This window comes from Phyllostomus hastatus, unplaced genomic scaffold (assembly GCF_019186645.2).
Source record: "Phyllostomus hastatus isolate PE091 unplaced genomic scaffold, TTU_PhHast_1.1 phas_scaffold_555, whole genome shotgun sequence".
Classification (NCBI taxonomy): Eukaryota; Metazoa; Chordata; class Mammalia; order Chiroptera; family Phyllostomidae; genus Phyllostomus; species Phyllostomus hastatus.
In genome coordinates this window covers 11610938-11627682 of record NW_025334036.1, presented here as the reverse complement: position 1 = coordinate 11627682, position 16745 = coordinate 11610938, and the positions used below count along the sequence as shown (strand labels likewise).

Below are 16745 nucleotides of genomic sequence, written 5' to 3'. Positions count from 1 at the left end.
ATGCGCCTCCCGCACCCAAGAGCTCAGAAGCGAAAGTAACGCGACGCACTTGTTCCGGGCCCGCCCCCAGCCTGAGCCAATGATAGCGCGAGGACCTTCAGAGGCTTGCACAGGGGGTGGAGCGCGAAGCTGAAAACGATTGGTCAGCTCGTGTGTCTTCGGAACTTTCTCCAAACATTCTATTTTGTATTCCAGAAGAGCCCACAGTGCGTGACGAGTCCTCCTTTTAAGTGCCTGCTTTAGATGCATTAAGATTCAGTACTGGGAACAGCGAGCCCGCCCCCAACACCGGTCAGAACCCTGCAACACCCGCCACACCCCCCGGTCTCCTATGCCCCGCCCCTCCGCCTCTCAACTCCGCCTCCGGCTACGTTGCCCCGCCCCTCGGCCGAGCTCCTGGCCGGTCAGGACCCACGTCGGGATTTAGCCTGCCGCTTCCCAAGATGGCGCGCGTGCTGAAGGTGGCCACAGTGGTGGTGGCGTCTGCGAGCGTAGGAGGTGAATACCCCGCGCCCTCGGGGCTCGCCGTGGGGTGGGGCGCAGGGGACAGAAGGCCCGGGGCTGCAGGAGTTGGGGGGTGGCCGGAGCGCCTCGGTGTACTGCGCTCTTCCCCTGGAGACGTGCTCCGTGGCTGCTGTCAGCACCTGTAGACAGAAGTATCTCCCGGGAACGCCTCAGGTTAGCGGGGTGGGCGGTGGGGGTCCTAGTTCTCTGGGAGTCTCACAGCCACCCTGGGAAGGGTGTGCAATTGAGGTTGTCCCTTTTTCTATGAAGTCCCGGAGAGGCTAGGGAATCTGCCCATGGGTACAGCCCCGTGGCTGGGACAGAAGTGAATGGCAGAGGGACAGTGAGTTTCTTTTTTGGCGCACCATAAGAAACGGGAGAAACCAAAAGGAAGGGCCAGTCCCGTAAAAAATGTAAGCTGAACTCCAAGCATTTCCACCACCCGCTGGGAGCACTTGAAGGTCAGTTGTGGAAAGAGGCGCGTGTTCTCCCCACCTGCGCTAATATAGTTATTTTCTTGTATGTGAGCAGGAAAGATCAAAGCAGACACATTTGTTAGCTTCCTTGAGTTATCCACATCTCCATTAAAAAAATCAAATAACAAGGCCGCCTAGAATCAGTGATGACAGAAACTCAGGTTTTCTGACTCTGCAGCCCACCCCTTTCTCCCCGTTCCCGCTTTTTCTTTTCCTCATTAGAGGAGAGGGCAGCTCTTTCTCTTCATCTGGAATTCCCTGTTAGGAAGGATAGCGCCAAGAGGTAGTGTCTCTGAGTTACTCCTGAACGTTTGCAGTAAACCCTTCCACTCAGTGCCTTCAGAACGTGTTTGTGGGGGTGAACCTTTAAGAAGGTCAGATTCCTCTCTGCACGCCACTTCTGAAACTTACCGCTCTGCGCACCCTCTGAAGTCTGGTCGTTTATTGATCACTAGTGGCCAGGGCGAAGTGGTGGGCCACCTACAGAGGAGTGTGGGAGAATAGCCTCATCACGTTATCTGTTTAAGGAGGTGATATGTCTACATGAAAAAATACAATAACAACTGTGAGGACAGCTTATTCAAGTGAATGTCAGATTAACAAGTGATACTCAAGTTCTGCTAATAACATGCCCTCCTGGACCCTCTCTCCTCTCCTTGGTAAAGTACAAGTCAGTATCTGATCTTACACCTTTGCAAGGAAAAAAAGAGCAGCTCTTTGCAAAAATCAAATAACAAAAAACTCATAAAAGAGTCATCTCATTATCTCTCAAAAGCCATCTCTTACTTAACAAGTAGATATTGCTCAGAGAACAAACGATATTCAAAATTGAGGATCAAAAGAATGGTGAACAGTATCAGAGGGATGAGGAAATTAAACATAATGGTTTAATAACATGAACTTCCATCCATGTCAGACAGACCAGGGCTTGAGGCCCAGCTTTGCCACCTAGTGTGCGTTTGAAGCAAATTACTTAATCAGGCCTATTTCCCTGGCCTCTAAATGGGAAGAATACTGCTATCTGATTTGTAGAGTTATTGAGATGATTAAAGGGCTCACTAGACTATTGCTACTATTTTATGCCGTAAGGACTCATGGGCAGAGCTGGGCTGCCTCGTGATCCACTCTTACTTTAGAATTTGTGATTTTATAGGTTGCTTGGGCAAGATTGCAGCCTTAGGCAAGATTGCATAGAAGTATGTTGCATAACTAACACTGAAACTAGTCCATGGGTCTCCACTAGGAAGATGAGATCAAATCAGGGAGAGGTCAGGCCGGAGGGTTCTGTCCCCCACGGATTCTGGATTCTAGCAGGAGAGAGGCGGAGGCATGTCTGCGTTGGGGAAGACAGCCAGTTTATAGGTTTTGGAAGGCAAAATTGTTACACATACAGTTTCCACTCTTACAGGATACTAAAAGGAGTTGCCAAGTCAACACAATAGTCCTGGGTGGTGTAAGGGAGTGACTATAAACAAGTAATTGTAACTTGGAAAAATTATAAGTCAGTATTCTTGTATCGAAATGCACAAAGAACCCTGGGCTTGTAATGCCCCCCACCTCCACCTGGAGGAAGGTAGTTGCTGAATATAGAAATATCACCCAGTAGGCCCCAGATCAGAGCCCCCACAGTACCATTCTCCAGAGTGCAAGGGGAGTACTCTCGGCATAAAGGGCAGCAAATTGTGGAGCGATGAAACGCTGTGGTGAATACAGCAGCGCTCCTGGGGCCAAACGCAGGCAGCGCTTGGCTGTTGAATGGGATGTTTGTCTTAAGTGTACCACCACGTACAGGGTAGGTGCATAGTCAGCTTTTCCTTTACAAGATACAATGTGAGAAACTTCCATTTATAAAGGAGTTACTGTGCAACCTTTCTAAAAGTGCTAATGATAAGCCTTGGAGTTTATCCTGCACTATGTGTGCACCAGGCTCTTTTCTAAACCCTTCACATGTATTCGTTTCAGTCTAACGTCAGTGCTGGGAGGTGGGCATTGTCTTCCCATATGAGAAGACGAAGGCGCAAAAAGGGTCAATGACCGGCCCGTGTCACACCGCTAACAGTGGGGCCGAGATCTGCACCGGGGCGGCCTAGCGCCAGAGCCCACGTCCCTACCCATAGGTACTTACCCACAGAACCTGAGGGTGAACGTGGAAGTAATCATTGGAACGTCAGAGAAGCATTGTGTATGTATATTTTTAGAAAGACTTTTATTCGGGATTTTACCCTTCACCCACAGGCTTTTATCACGATTTTCTTAAAGGGTATGCACACATAGTGTGAAAAATAACCATTTTAAAATGTACAATTTAGCAGCGTTTGTCCCATTCGCTGTGTCATACAACCGTCACATTTATTTAGTTCCAAGATATTTTCATCAGCACCTGGGGAAATCCCACCCCAAAGCCGCAGTCATTCCCCAGTCCTCCCTCCCTCCAGCCCTCGGCAGCCCCCGACTTGCTTCTTGGTCTCCATGGAGTCACCTGGTCTGGACATGGCATATAAGTGGGGTCAAACAACGGATGACCCTTTCTGTCCAGCTTCTGTCACTTAGAATAATGTTCTCAAGGTTCACCCACGCTACAGCGAGTATCAGCGCTGCATATCCGTTGTTTGGATCGTATTACATTGTACAGAATGAGTAACATCCCATTGGTTCTCGGGAGTAGCGCTGCTGTGAATATTTACGTACAAGTTTTTGTTTGAGTCCCTGTTACCAGTGAACTTGGATGGCTGGGAGTGGAATTTCTGGGACATACAGTCATTCTGTATTTCACTGTTTGAGGAATTGCCCACCTGCTCCATGCCCACCCTAGTATTTTACATCCTTACCAGCAATGCACAAGGGTTCCGGTTTCTCCACATCCTCATCAACACCTTTTTTGTGGGTGTGAAGTGGTACCTCGTTGTGATTTTGATTTGTTTTTCCCTAGTGGCCAATGACGCTGAGTATCCATTGTGTACTTTTGGGCCATTTTTGTACCCCTAACCCTTCATTTTAAAGAAGCTGAATGACTGAATTCTCACCAGCATCACTATTTATTTTCATCCTCTTCCTAGAACATAGGCTTTAGGAACCAAATAAAACCAATAGAGGGATATTTCCTTTCTCAAACTAGTTTACATTTCTAGAGATAAAATAAACCTCTACAGCTATAGTCTTGACTTTTACATAATATAAAGGTACTATTTATTTTCCTAACCTATTACGAAGATTTCATGTTCTGTTAAAAGGAAAAAAAAACCCAGTCATTCCAGGAAACTGCTTCTTCTTCTCCATCTCCAAATGATAAGGGAGTTTTGGAGAAAGTCAGACGGCAGCGAGGCTTCCAGTTTTTGAATGTCCCTAGAGCGAACTGGTGCTGTGTATAAAGCGTCCCCTTCACTTGGACATCTCGTCCGTCCCTCCGACATTTCTGTGTGCCCCAGTGCTGATAACAGACACCTGCCTGGGGCCCCCCCAGCTGCCCCGAGTCTGCAGCGATAACACGGGAGGAGCGTTCAGAAATACCGAGTCAGTATTTGACTTACCCTCCGAATTTTACAGAGCAGATGACTGATTAATGCACATGTTACTCTAAATGCACAGTTTTTTAATACAAATGCATTCCGTGCTGAGCTTCCATTGCAGCTGGTGCACAGAGGAGAGGCGCAGGGAGAGAAGGGATAGGCAGTTAGAGCAGTGATTTTGCCGGTGGTTCACATTTTGAAAGTTCTCTACCTCCATGACTTTGAGAGAGTTTCTTGGTCTCCACAGATAACCTTGCGTGCCCCTCAACTAGCAAACAGACATTGTATGTCATGAACAATAAGAGGGACTGAATTTATTGTGCACCTGTTGTATGCCTGGCACTGTGCTTTATTTTATACCAAATGTCTCATTGTCACAACAGACCAGCAAGGTAGAGGTTTAGTAGGTAGTATCTGTATTTTACAACCGAAATAAAATACAGTGGAATAGAAAATATGAGAGCACATCACCTCTAGTGAAGACTAGGTATTCTTTTTATCAAGTTCACTTCCAGTTGTACAATTATGTGTGTGTACTGGGTTGGAATACACTTGAATTTCGTGATAATGCAGGGAGTTCACAGAAGAGGTCTGTGCTTGCCTACCGATCATGGGAACCTTTAGATTGTTCAGTAATCAATCATACAGGCTGGAGCCTGGCAGAAGACCATGCCAGGCTGGCTTCCGCCTTCTACCGACTTACGGCGCGCCAGGTTCGTCGAGCAGAGCACCCCGCGCCAGGTATCAATCCCAGGGGACAGCCCTAAACCAATGTCCATTGTACCTGGGTATCGAGTCTCCTAGCCCCGTGTGGGGTCCACTCCACTCACAGAGCAGGAGCAACTCCAGTGGCGGGCGTCAGTCCCCGTGGCCAGCAGTGCTTTGTCAGTGGTGAGCACAGGACAGTTTGCATGCCCCCATCTCGCCCCATAGCAGAAAGAGCCTTGTCCCCTCCCCTCGGAAGACAGATGTAGCAGTGGGTTGGCCGTAGGATGCCACGCTGTCTGCAGAGACAAAGGGGTATTCATGGAGGCTGAAAGAGGAAGCAATGTTCCCAGCACCAGGTGGTGGGCCTGGCGCGGCTGGGTGGGCTGCACGTCTCTGTAAGGACGCTCTGGAGGCCTTGGGTCCGTCCTGTGTGCCTTAGTGGGGGTCAGAGACTGTGTGCGTGGGACAGCCTCTCCCAACAGGGTTTACGGCCTCAACTAAAATCGAGTAGTGTCACTTCGGTTTCCTTGTTATAAAAAATCTCAGTAAGGGGGAATTAATTTTTTGTCGTCTGAAGCACCATGGTACTAGGTACTGTTTAAACTGTTTTGCATTAACAGCTAAAAATCTATGATTTAAAATGTGTTCTTCAGTTTGCTATTTCTTACTTTTTTATCAAATGATGCAAGGCTGTATTCAGACGTTGTACATGCATATAACTTTCATTCCGGGTGAATCTGGCTCCTGAAGTCCAGAGTTTAGGGACAGAGGAAATGGAGTTATAAAACAGAGAACACATAGTAGGCCTCTTCAGTTTCCCAATGAAAGAGGTTTCTTTGCATTCAGAAGTGGTTCAGCTTCTAATCCTTCAAGATTATAAAAAAATAATTTTTAAAAATCTGGTGTCAGCGGAAAGTCTCATTGGTTTAACGACCCTCTTGATCTTTGCATCTTTCCCCCCAACAGTGAGATACTTTGCCGGGTTGATAGTCATTCCAGTAAAATGCACAGTGAGAAGTACTGTAAGTTCACGGCTTTAATGAACTTACTGCAGGTGGTAACACAAAGGATCGGTCATATAGATGGGGAGGAAAATTGCTTGTTCTCATCAGTAAATGTGCTACTTCACTATCATGTTCTAACTTACCCTTTGTGAAGTGCATGGAATAGCAAATAATCCTCAGTAATAGCAGCTACCCCTTACGTGTTCTCAGTAAATATAAGCTGTTATGAAAAATGACATTCTTTGTTCTGAATCTAAATAGCTCAGAATTAGCTTTTTAATTTCAGACAGTTATTTCAGAACAGAGTGAGTAATTTTACAGTTTGGCCATTTATCTCCCCTGATCTAATTTCAGTCATTGAAAACACTAGGTATGTAAATGATGTCGACGTTGATTATTTATGTCATTAACAAAACACTTTCAGAAGTGCATTCATCTCAAAAAGAAGGATCTCAATGACCGCTCTGTTTTTCAGCGCTTTTCGCCAGACTCCAGGCTCCAGTTCCAGTGGTCCGGGCTCTGTCCACCCTGAAGTCCCCACCTCAGGTGGCGCGTGCAGTGTGGAGCCTGGGGCGACTGAATCACGTGGCCATAGCCGTGCCCGACCTGGAGAAGGCCAGGGCCTTTTACCGGGACGTTCTGGGGGCCCAGGTCAGCGAGGCAGTCCCTCTGCCCGACCACCGAGTGTCCGTGGTTTTTGTCAACCTCGGAAACACCAAGATGGAGCTGCTCCATCCACTGGGAAGTGACAGTCCGATCTCGGGGTTTCTGCAGAAGAACAAGGCTGGAGGCATGCATCACGTCTGCATCGAGGTATTTCCTTTACTTGAATGCTTGCTGCTTTTAATTTCTTGTTCACAAAATGTCTAATTTTTTGAGATTATATATAGTTGACATCATCAGAAACTCGTATTAAGTGCTTCTGTTTTAAAGTGTTTTTTTAGGTTTTATTTATTTTTAGAAGGGGGAAGGGAGGGAGAAAGAGAGGGAGAGAAACATCAGTGTGTGGTTGCCTCTCACTCGCCCCCTACTGGGGATCACAACCCAGGCATGTACCCTGATTGGGAATTGAACCAGTGACCCTTTGGTTTGCAGGCCCATGCTCAATCCACTGAGCCACACCAGCCAGGGCTGAAACTTGTATTAAGTTCTTTAAGGGGAACAGTTACTATTGGTCCTACTCAGAGATGGATTCACAGATATGTATTCTCTTTTCCTCTAGACAACTGCAAATAATAATAATGTAGTTTATGGGATCTGGATTCCACAGGCACCAAAGTTGGCCGAAATACATCTGAGTTTTGACTGTAGTATTTGTTCGTTGTGTACAACCCCCAGTATAACGGAAACACAACTGCTTTTACTTTCACAAGGCAATTAGGAGAAGCAACTAAAAGGGCTTTTATAAAGTAAGAATTCCCCTATACATGCTAAATATTTGTGAAATTATTTTCCACCCTTAAAATTCCATTAGCTTGTTTCTTACTACAAAGGCAACACATTTTCCGTTACTGACCCTTGCATCTGCCAACGATTCCTGGAGAAAACGTGAAATGTTTGACAAGCACTTTCTCATCAGAGAGCCTTTATCTGTAGATGTTCACGTCCAGATAGCTGCCTTTCGGAACAGAGTATCAGCTGTAGCAATTATGCTTTAATTTAAATTCTTTGGATGGGACGAAGGACACAGTTCATGGTTAGCTTCATTCCTAATCCAGACGAGAGGAGTGTTGGATTCTAGGATTTTCGTAGTCCACATTGCAGACAGATCTGAGAGCCCACACTGTGTGTGTCCTTGACCGTGCCCTTGGGCTTGGCGATGAATGGGACAGGGGCCCTGCCCACAGGGAGGAGGGCCTCGCTCAGTGCCCCTCGACAAGCAGGATTAAGATGCGTGTCTCCTCTGTCGCACCAACGAGGGAAAGATGGGTTGCTGCCGGCAGGCTGAGGAGGTGGGGAGGCATCTGTTCAGGAGTCCCCCAGGTGGGCAGGAGGAGGACGCGCTGCCAGGTGGCAGGACGAGCGTGTGGGAAGGCACCGAGTTGTTATGAGGGCCACCGTCGGGCCCTCTGGTGTGGTGTTTTCCCGACTCTCTGAGCCACCATGTGAGGGCACCGCTCTCCCCATGTGGCAGGCGAGGGAGTTGCGACACAGAGCATCTTGCCCAGGGTCCCCTCAGCAGGGAGTGCCGAGGCTGGGGTTCAGGCCCAGAGTCGTTCTGATCCCAGGGTCCACACACTGTTAGCCACGATGCCAGACGGTTAGCGTTGTGTGAGCTGAGTTTCAAACCTGGGCCGGGGGACCCGTGAGACGTTAGGCAGGGGAGCTAGCGAGGCCCCATGTCGAACCTTCATCCCTTCCTTAGGAGGTGAATTCTGGCTGCAAGTCTTTATCGCATTGGACCCGAGTGTTTGTCTGAGACCCCCCAGGGTGACAAGCAGGTCCCCAGCCTTTGAATCCACTCCTCCGTGTCCTGCACGGCACTGTCTGCGTCCGACATCAGAGCCCAGGCCTTCAAAGGAGCCGATGCGAGTTAGAAGTTCACTCAAGTTGAGAGCGGTGCAAGTTCAGTAGTGTGCAGCGAGTTGGGGAAGAGAGCCTGGGGGAGACGAAAGTGTGTATCGGTGTGAAGTGGAGGCGGGCCCCAGGAGGAGGCGTGGAGTGGGTGGTCAGTGGCCACGTCTGCATGTCACTGCCCATCATTGTCCTCCGTTGCCTGTAGACAGCCGAGTGGCTCCCCCAGGAGTTCAGGTAGATTTTACTGTTATGCCCTCGGTCTGAGAACGAGCTGTCCCAGCCGCCGGGCAGCCCTGCCGTCGTAGCTCCCGGTGCCCGGGGCTGCCGGCCGGCTGCCGTGGGCGCTGGGGATGGGTAGCTGCGGAGAGGACAGCGTCCAGTCCTGCCGCACTTGTGCCCTCAGGCCCTGCGTGTCCCGCCGAGCGTCCAGGGGACGTGTGCGCCCTCACGCCCTGCGTTCCCGCGAAGGGTGAGAGGTGACGGACCGAAACGAAGCCTGCGAGGCGCCCAAGGTCAGCATCCTAACGATGCAGGTTTGAACACAGGGAATGGAAGGCCAGTAAAACTGACGGGAAGATTCGTGTACCCACCGGTTCTGCCAGACACCGCTCCCTGGTTGCCAGAGAAACGGGAAAGTGCACACTGTGAAAAGTGGCTGCGGCCTCGCCCCCTCCCCTCCCCTCCCCGTCCTTCCCACACAGTTCCCACCGGAAGACTCAGGGAGGGCAGAGCCCAGGCCTGTGCACGCTGCAGGGGAGAGCTGGGGGAGCCCCTCGAGGGCTGTTGGCTCTCGGGTGGGGGCGCAGGGCTTCCACACGCTCTCGCTGCTGGCCCTGGGGAAGGCCGGCCAGTCGGCCGGCCAGTGCAGAGCATCAGAGTCTGAGCAGGGCGGGCTGGCCAGTTGGCGGGCTTTACCCCCGAGGCGGCCAGGCGTGGGGTGTCCGTGAGGAGGCATCCGCATGGGGGCCTGCCCAGTGCAGGCAGTTGGAGCCCAAGCTCGCTGAGGGAGGGGTCATCCGTGTACGGGCAGGGGGGACAGGTGGAGCGTGGGAGCCTGTGCCAGGGAGTGTGCGTGTGTGTGTGTGCACACGCGTGCGCCACAGGGGTGGGGTGGGGCTGCACCAAGGGAGGTTTATCGAAGGAGGCAGCTCCTGGTGCCAGAGAAACGGGCTGCAAGTGCAGAGAGGAAGTCGGATTTCATCTTGCAGTGACCCGTGCTGTGCCAGGCTGCTGGGGGCGAGCGCGTGATGGAAACGGTATTTCAGAAATGAGAGAGAAAAAGAGTGGAGAAACGGCAGCAGTTGTCACAGTTTTATTTTCTGGGCAGTCACGTAACAGGTGACTCACGTTCTTGTTCATGCTCTTGTGTGTGTTATGGATCTTTCCTCACTGAGCATATGTTCCCCGAGAAGGGAGAGTTACGTAACTCCAAGGTAGAAGGCCAGCGAGGCGGCTTATCTCCCGCGTGCTGGGAGACGGCCGTTCTTCAGTCAGAAAGGCAGAACACTCTACTTTCCAAAAAAATTCCATTCTCTTTTCGGCTTCACAGTGAACCCTAGGGAAGGGCTAAGCTCCACGAGGCGTCTGTGTACCCCCAGTTCCCAGGTGTGGGGCTTTTCGAGAAAGATAGCGTTTCCAGAGAACAAAGCAGAAAACACAGGCAGTGTGATAAAGGTTGACACTTTCTGTGTTATTAACTGAAGAAAAACTTGGCGATGTCCATCTCCTGCTAACATGGTTTTGTACATGAAAAGGCATTTTATTACCAGGAAAAAGGAAAGCAGAGGAAAATTTAAGATTTGGAAGAACGCAGGTCAAACTGAGTACAGTGGTCACGACCCCTGGAGAGGAGAATGATGGTCAGTGGCGGTCAAGGGTTACTTACCTCTCCTTGTCTGTTTAAATGTTCATGCCCGGCGTGATTTAAAAATTCTTTTCAAGTGGGAAGACTGAATCCGGACTGACTCCGGGAAAGTGGAGAAAGAGGCCCCCGTCCACAGAGTCAAAGTCATTATCTCGCGGTGCAGAGAGGTGCACGGTCGGGAGAAACCCCACTGCTCCGGAAAGACGGGGACAGACAGCCGTCTCACGGCGGCAGGAGGGGACCCTGCTCACCGGACGGTCAGGGCTCAGCAGAACATGCAAGCAGAAAAATGTTGTTTGAAGAAATCATAGTTGGTTTACAGTAACATTTCGTGTCCTCATCGGTTTTTTGCCCAGTTTTAGAATCCAGGATATATCCAGTCCTTGGTTCTTTGAACTAAGACTGTACCAATATGGGCATTTGTTAAATGTGTGTATTGGGTGTGACTGTTTGGAGTGCTGTGAGGTCACTGCACTCCAGGGTGATCTGCGGCTGCCCTGGAGCACGGCTCTCTCTTCGTGTTTCCCTCTGTCCCGTCCAGCGGGGCTCCCAGCTCAGAGGGCGGTTTCCCAAGGCAGAGGGGCGTCATTCTCCCACTGCAATACAAAGACACATTTGCTGCTTTCCTAGGCCACCAATAAACATGAAGAAAACAAATGATTTAGAAGACAGTTGCAAAATTAGACATGTTTGGATTTTTTAGAATGGAAAACCACATTTTGGTTATAGCTTGCTAGTGATTTGCATGTAAATGAAGTTTTAATTTTAAAAGTACCAACCAGGTAGTTTGACAGGTGGGAGGTCTGGGGGTCGGGGACACACAGACATTCTTTGAGTGCCTACTGTAAACTTATTTATCTCCTTTTAATCTCCTGCCCATTTATACGGCAGGCCCCCCTCCCTGTTACTGGTGGGGAGCCCAGGCTCTCGGGAAAAACCAATGTGCACAGTGTCACTGATCGTACCCACGGAAGGAAACATCACAGAACGTAGCATGTGGTATTCAGGCTGTAAGGAGGCATGTCTGCGGGCGGTGAAGATGCTTCCACACCGCGGGTGCTCACCTAGGAAAACTGAGCGACAGCTTCTCCTTCTCTTACTCTGGTGACGGTTTAAGAGCGGCTCCCCTGGGGGCGGAGGAGACGAGGCACCGGACCTTGCGCGGCTCCTGCTGAGTCTCGTGCCGCTGCCACTCCCTGCCTTTGTGATCTCCAGCGTGTTCTTCTCCCCTCCCTTCTCTCAAGGTGGACAACATCAATGCGGCCGTGGCGGATTTGAAGGAGAAGAAGATCCGGAGCCTAAGTGAAGGGACCCAAATAGGAGCGCACGGAAAACCGGTGATTTTCCTGCACCCTAAGGACTGTGGGGGAGTCCTCGTGGAACTGGAGCAGGCCTGACCTGCACCTGCAGGGGCTGAGCCCCCCGGCCTCGGGGGTGTGATCAGCGCGCAGTCGGCGTGGCGTCCTTCACTTCTCTGTTACTTCATAGTTAAAACTGAGTCACAGAAAGGGGTTCAGAAAATTATTTATATGTCCACCCACATATCCACATGGATATCTGTTAATCACTTTGGGCTATCTCCCGATTTGGAGAAACTTTTGATCACTTAATACCTGGGGAATACTGCTAAAAATTATGTTCATAGTAATAAATTATTTTTCTTCTGAAATGGGACAATTATGGACAGAACATTGGCGGTGTGAAAGGGTATATGTGTGTGTGTGTGCATGTGAGAGAGAGAGGGAGGGAGAGAGAGAGAGTGAGGGAATGAGGCGAGATGGGCACCCAGAGAGGATTAGGGTCGCAAAAGCTTTGCTGTTCTGGAACAATCGTGTTCACATGTTCCGCAGGGCATGCGTGCGGGCTGCAAAGCACGAGACGCACAAATAGGAAGTGCCGTGGGGGATCTGCCGCGTGATCTGTGGGTTGCATAGAGAGCGGAACTCTTTTTTAAGGCAGCAGACACGGAGAGGCAGTGACCTCGTAGAGTTAGCTCTCATTCAGGTGCCAGAACACAACCGGTCCCGAAGGAATGTTCAGAGTAAATAGAACCCATTGCTGAGGAGCTTATGGTCCGGCTGGGAAAGCGACTTCGGGAAATAAATGTAAATACCCACAAAAACACGTGCATGAGCTGAAAAGAAAAGGGAAAGGAATGTAGCTCTCACAGGACGGGCCTAGAGGCCCCTCGGGTCTTCGGTGAGACTTTCACATACGGTAGGAACAAGTATCGGATGAGTCTGAAGAATCGCGGATGGATGGGTGTGTAGGATGCACAGCGCGTGGGACAATGGTTAACATCTGAAATTCACGGGTGGCTGGATGTCGAGTGGGTGAGTAGGTGTGTCTGTGCTGAGCTTGTTGCTATGGAAGCGGCTGAGCCACTCGGCCAGGGCTGTGCTAAGCATGTTAAACTCAGCCAATCTGTGAAGTGAGATTGGACACTGACACTAACCCACTTCACAAGTGAGGAAATAGCTCAGACAAAAACCCGCTTCTGCCTGGGCTGCCTGAGCTGTTCCCTTCCACTACGTCTGCTCCCGAGGAGGAGACGGCTGCTTGTTTTAGGGGACCCTGTGACTGTTCGGGGCAGAGTCTGGATCTGCCCTCCTCCAAGTATCTGAACCCAGGGTTCTGTGCTGTGTTTGCAGTGGCCGTGGGTATGCGAGCGGCAGGATGAGAACGGGACCGGAAGCGGTCTTCTGGCAGACAGGAAGATCTCGTCTTAGAAAGTAATCTTGGAGTCCAGGGCAGGAGAGTAGATCTTCTGTGGCTCTCCGCCAACACGTCTTCCACAGCACCGTTCTCAGGGCCCTTGAAGCAGCCCTAAAATCAGGGAGAGCTGAGGGCTTTCATGGCCTTGTATGTGCTCTTTGGTCAGGTGACGATGGTCAGCGCCCAGTGACATTAACGACAGGTTTCCGTGACTCCGGGTGACCCACAGATGGGACACCAGGTTCCCAGAATCCACAGGGTATGAATGTGGGTGGCACCACCCACTGAGTTCAAAGCCAGGATGGCTGTTATTTCTCAGTCAGGCAAGTATTTTACTTCTATATGCGCATTCCTTTCTTTTTAAAGATTTTGTTTATTTATTTTCAGACAGAGGGGAAGGGAGGGAGAAAGAGAGGGAAAGAAACATCAGTGTGTGGCTGCCTCTCACGTGGTCCCCACTTGGGACCTGGCCTGCAACCCAGGCATGCGCCCTGACTGGGAATCGAACCAGTGACCCTTTGGTTCGCAGTCCACGCTCAATCCACTGAGCCACACCAACCAGGGCTATATGCATATTCTATACGGAAAGCTACCTCTTGATTTTAATTCAAATCATAGTTGTTAAAAAGCCAAAATCTATTGTACATTTTTATAAATGGAGAGCATTGGTTTTTGTGAGCGAGGAAGGCTGCCGTGTGTTTTACTGAGAGCAATGCCAAGCAGTCCTCCTGCGGACTGGAGATAAGGAGAGAAGGGCTTCCCTCTGCCAGGCATGCAGGCAAAGCCCACTGGCAGCGGCTCTGGCGGAGTCCTCTCCTGAGGATAAACCAAGAGGTGGGCGCAGATGCACGGCAAGGCAGTCGTCCCCGCACTCCCGTCGAGGTGACCGGAACAGAGAGGGAGGCTCTGAGTGCAGAACAGGGACGTGAGTGGAATTTATTAGCGAGGAACTTAACTGTTTGCAACAGGGCTGTGTGAAGGGGACAAGGGTGATGGATTGGGGGTAATGAGAAGGGGGTACCTGGGCAGCTGAGCAGGCGGAACCTGGGCCCCTTCCCAACATTGGCCACACCCCCAACCGTGTGTGCCGGGCCCTGGGGCCTGTTTGTTCCTGCTGCTGTGCAGGAAATGAACTCTCTTTGCCTTCCTTCCCTCTCCTTCAAATAGGTCTGTCAGGCCAGCCTTCGAGGTCTGCCTGGTGGCGACCTTTGCCATCCTGAATGAGTACCATGCAGTTCCGGCTCGTGCGTCTGTCTCTCTGGGTTTGGTTACTCTGGGTTTTATTCCTGCGAGAGGGTCACTTGCGTGTGCCCACATGGGTGTTGGAGCTGCTGGGCTGGGAGACGGCCCTGTGTAAATGCCACTTCTGTGCTTGTCGGCAGGGAGTGGTCAGCTCAGTGGTCAACCCATTGTCACCAGCCCGCTGGATGCAACTGCAGCCAAAGACCCTGGGAAGATGAACTTGAACCTTTCCTTTGTTTCAGGTTTTGAGTGCATCTTCTGCAACGTTGCCTCGTTCGAGGGCAGCACTGTACCTAAACGTATGTTACAGGACGCACATAACGCGGCAGAGTGAGAGAGATTGGAAAAGTCACGGCACGTGGAGGTTCGGGGCATGATCGTAGAGTAACCCCCCTCATCCGTTCCCGCGAGGTTTCCACAGGTCGGCCAATGTTTGCGTCTGGTCTCGTGAGCAGCCGAACAACCCAAGAACACAACCAGTTACAACTCTTGTGAGTTCTAGGAGATAAAGCCTCACCCATCGTCCAGGACACGCAGGTTTTCCTAGTAGTGAGACGTGAGAGGAATTTCCCTTAGGTTCTCGCAAAGCAAGGACGTGTCCTCAACAGCTTCCCCATAACAAGCAAGGAGCCCATGCATCAGGATCACCCAGAGGGAGCACAGTACAGATTTCCGGGCACTGCTCCTGAGAGCTCCCGAGTCTGCAGCCCTGGGGTGACCCCTGGGAATTGTCCTCTCCAAGCAGGGACCAGGCAGTGCCACTGTTGCTGGAGGGGGGGATACAATGTCAGAATCACCGCCCTAGACAGACAGGCGGGCAACCACTCCTCCCTTTTGGTGTCGTTCGCAGACCCGGCCTGTGAAGCGTCAGAGCCAGGGACTGACTGACCGGCCCTCTGATTTCTCGGGCTTGTTGACGGGGCTCTCAGCCAGGAGTCTGAGGGGAGGGCCAGGGACCCTGGGGGCCGTGGGGTGGAAAACGACACAGGTCGTCACGATGGCGTCTGTCGGATGTGGCTGGTATTTGGTGGTGAAGTTCTTTCTTTTTCTCTGAGGAGAGATAGACCTATAACCGTAAACATCACATCCCCCCCGCCCTGTTGGCCGTTACTGCCCCCTCCACCTGAAATAACAGACTCAGACTGGGTGGGACCCACGCAGCCGCCCCGAGAACGTTGACATTGCGCACCTCGGGTTAGAAGGCCGCTCGGAAGCAAGAACTTGAAGTTCAGGGGCATCACCTGGCTCCACAGGCCCCGTGGGAGGGAGCTGTTTTCGGGGAGCCCTGTCCACCAGCATCATTTGGGGGAGTTATTGAAGTGGCTGCATCCGGGCCGAACCCGGCCTCAGGCGCCCACAGCCTCCGCCACCCGTCCCCGGGCACACGGCCCCTCGGCGCACTGCAGGGCGCAGAGAGCTGGTCCGTGTTTCGCACGCGGGGCCTGAGCCAGCTCTGTACATGCCTGGTTTACTGGCTTGGCGTCTTAAACGTGTGAAATCCCAAATATGTGTTAACAATGTGAAACCCCTCAAAGGGGGAAGAGTAAGGCGCAGCGTGTAGTAAGTGTGGGAAGTTCGTGGTTGTCATGGCGACAGTGGGACACATATGTACTCTTTGCCCACACACCTGCCTCAATGAGGGGCCCCTTCTTTCCCCAAGTTGCATGAGCTGGAGATGAAGTTGAATCCTGACATGGCCTCTGCTCCACCGGCCGACCCCCCAAGTGTGCGTGTGGGGGCGCGCGCACACACACACACACACACACACACACACACAGCTGTGACAGAGGCCTCTTTGTTTAGGCTTCCCAGGAGCTCGGTCCATCTGCCGCTGTCCCCGGCCTCAGCCGGCTCCCTGCGCCCACTCCTCCCACCCGCAGCCCTGCCTCGGCAGCCAGACATGTGCCTGCGTTCCGTGCGTGGTGGTCATTTTCCACAGCACACGGGTCGTCGTGTCTGCGGCCACTAAACGTGTCAGTGGAACCTCAGCGGTGTAAATAATCCGGGGTGGGGGGGGGCTGCAGGCCTCGCGGAGACACCGTTCCCGGATCAGCGTGGCCGATGCGAGACACCATCAGTCCGGGGGAAGCCGGCCGGGGCCTCGAGTGGACGGCCACGTGAATCCGGAGCTCTCCCCGGCCACGCCATCGCCCCAGGGGCTGGGCAGTCCCTATCAAAGTCATACGTCCGCCTATCTCAGACCCAATTT

General features: G+C 51.6%; 1 protein-coding gene across 1 annotated transcript; it reads left to right on the top strand.

The window, feature by feature from the left end:
• The first annotated feature begins 373 nt into the window (after window positions 1-373).
• MCEE (methylmalonyl-CoA epimerase) lies at window positions 374-12251 on the top strand. The gene is made up of 3 exons (XM_045825034.1): window positions 374-498; window positions 6674-7011; window positions 11824-12251. Exons 1-3 carry the CDS (start codon window positions 444-446, stop codon window positions 11974-11976), a joined length of 546 nt encoding a protein of 181 aa, XP_045680990.1. The 5' UTR covers window positions 374-443; the 3' UTR covers window positions 11977-12251.
• The last annotated feature ends 4494 nt before the right edge of the window (window positions 12252-16745 follow it).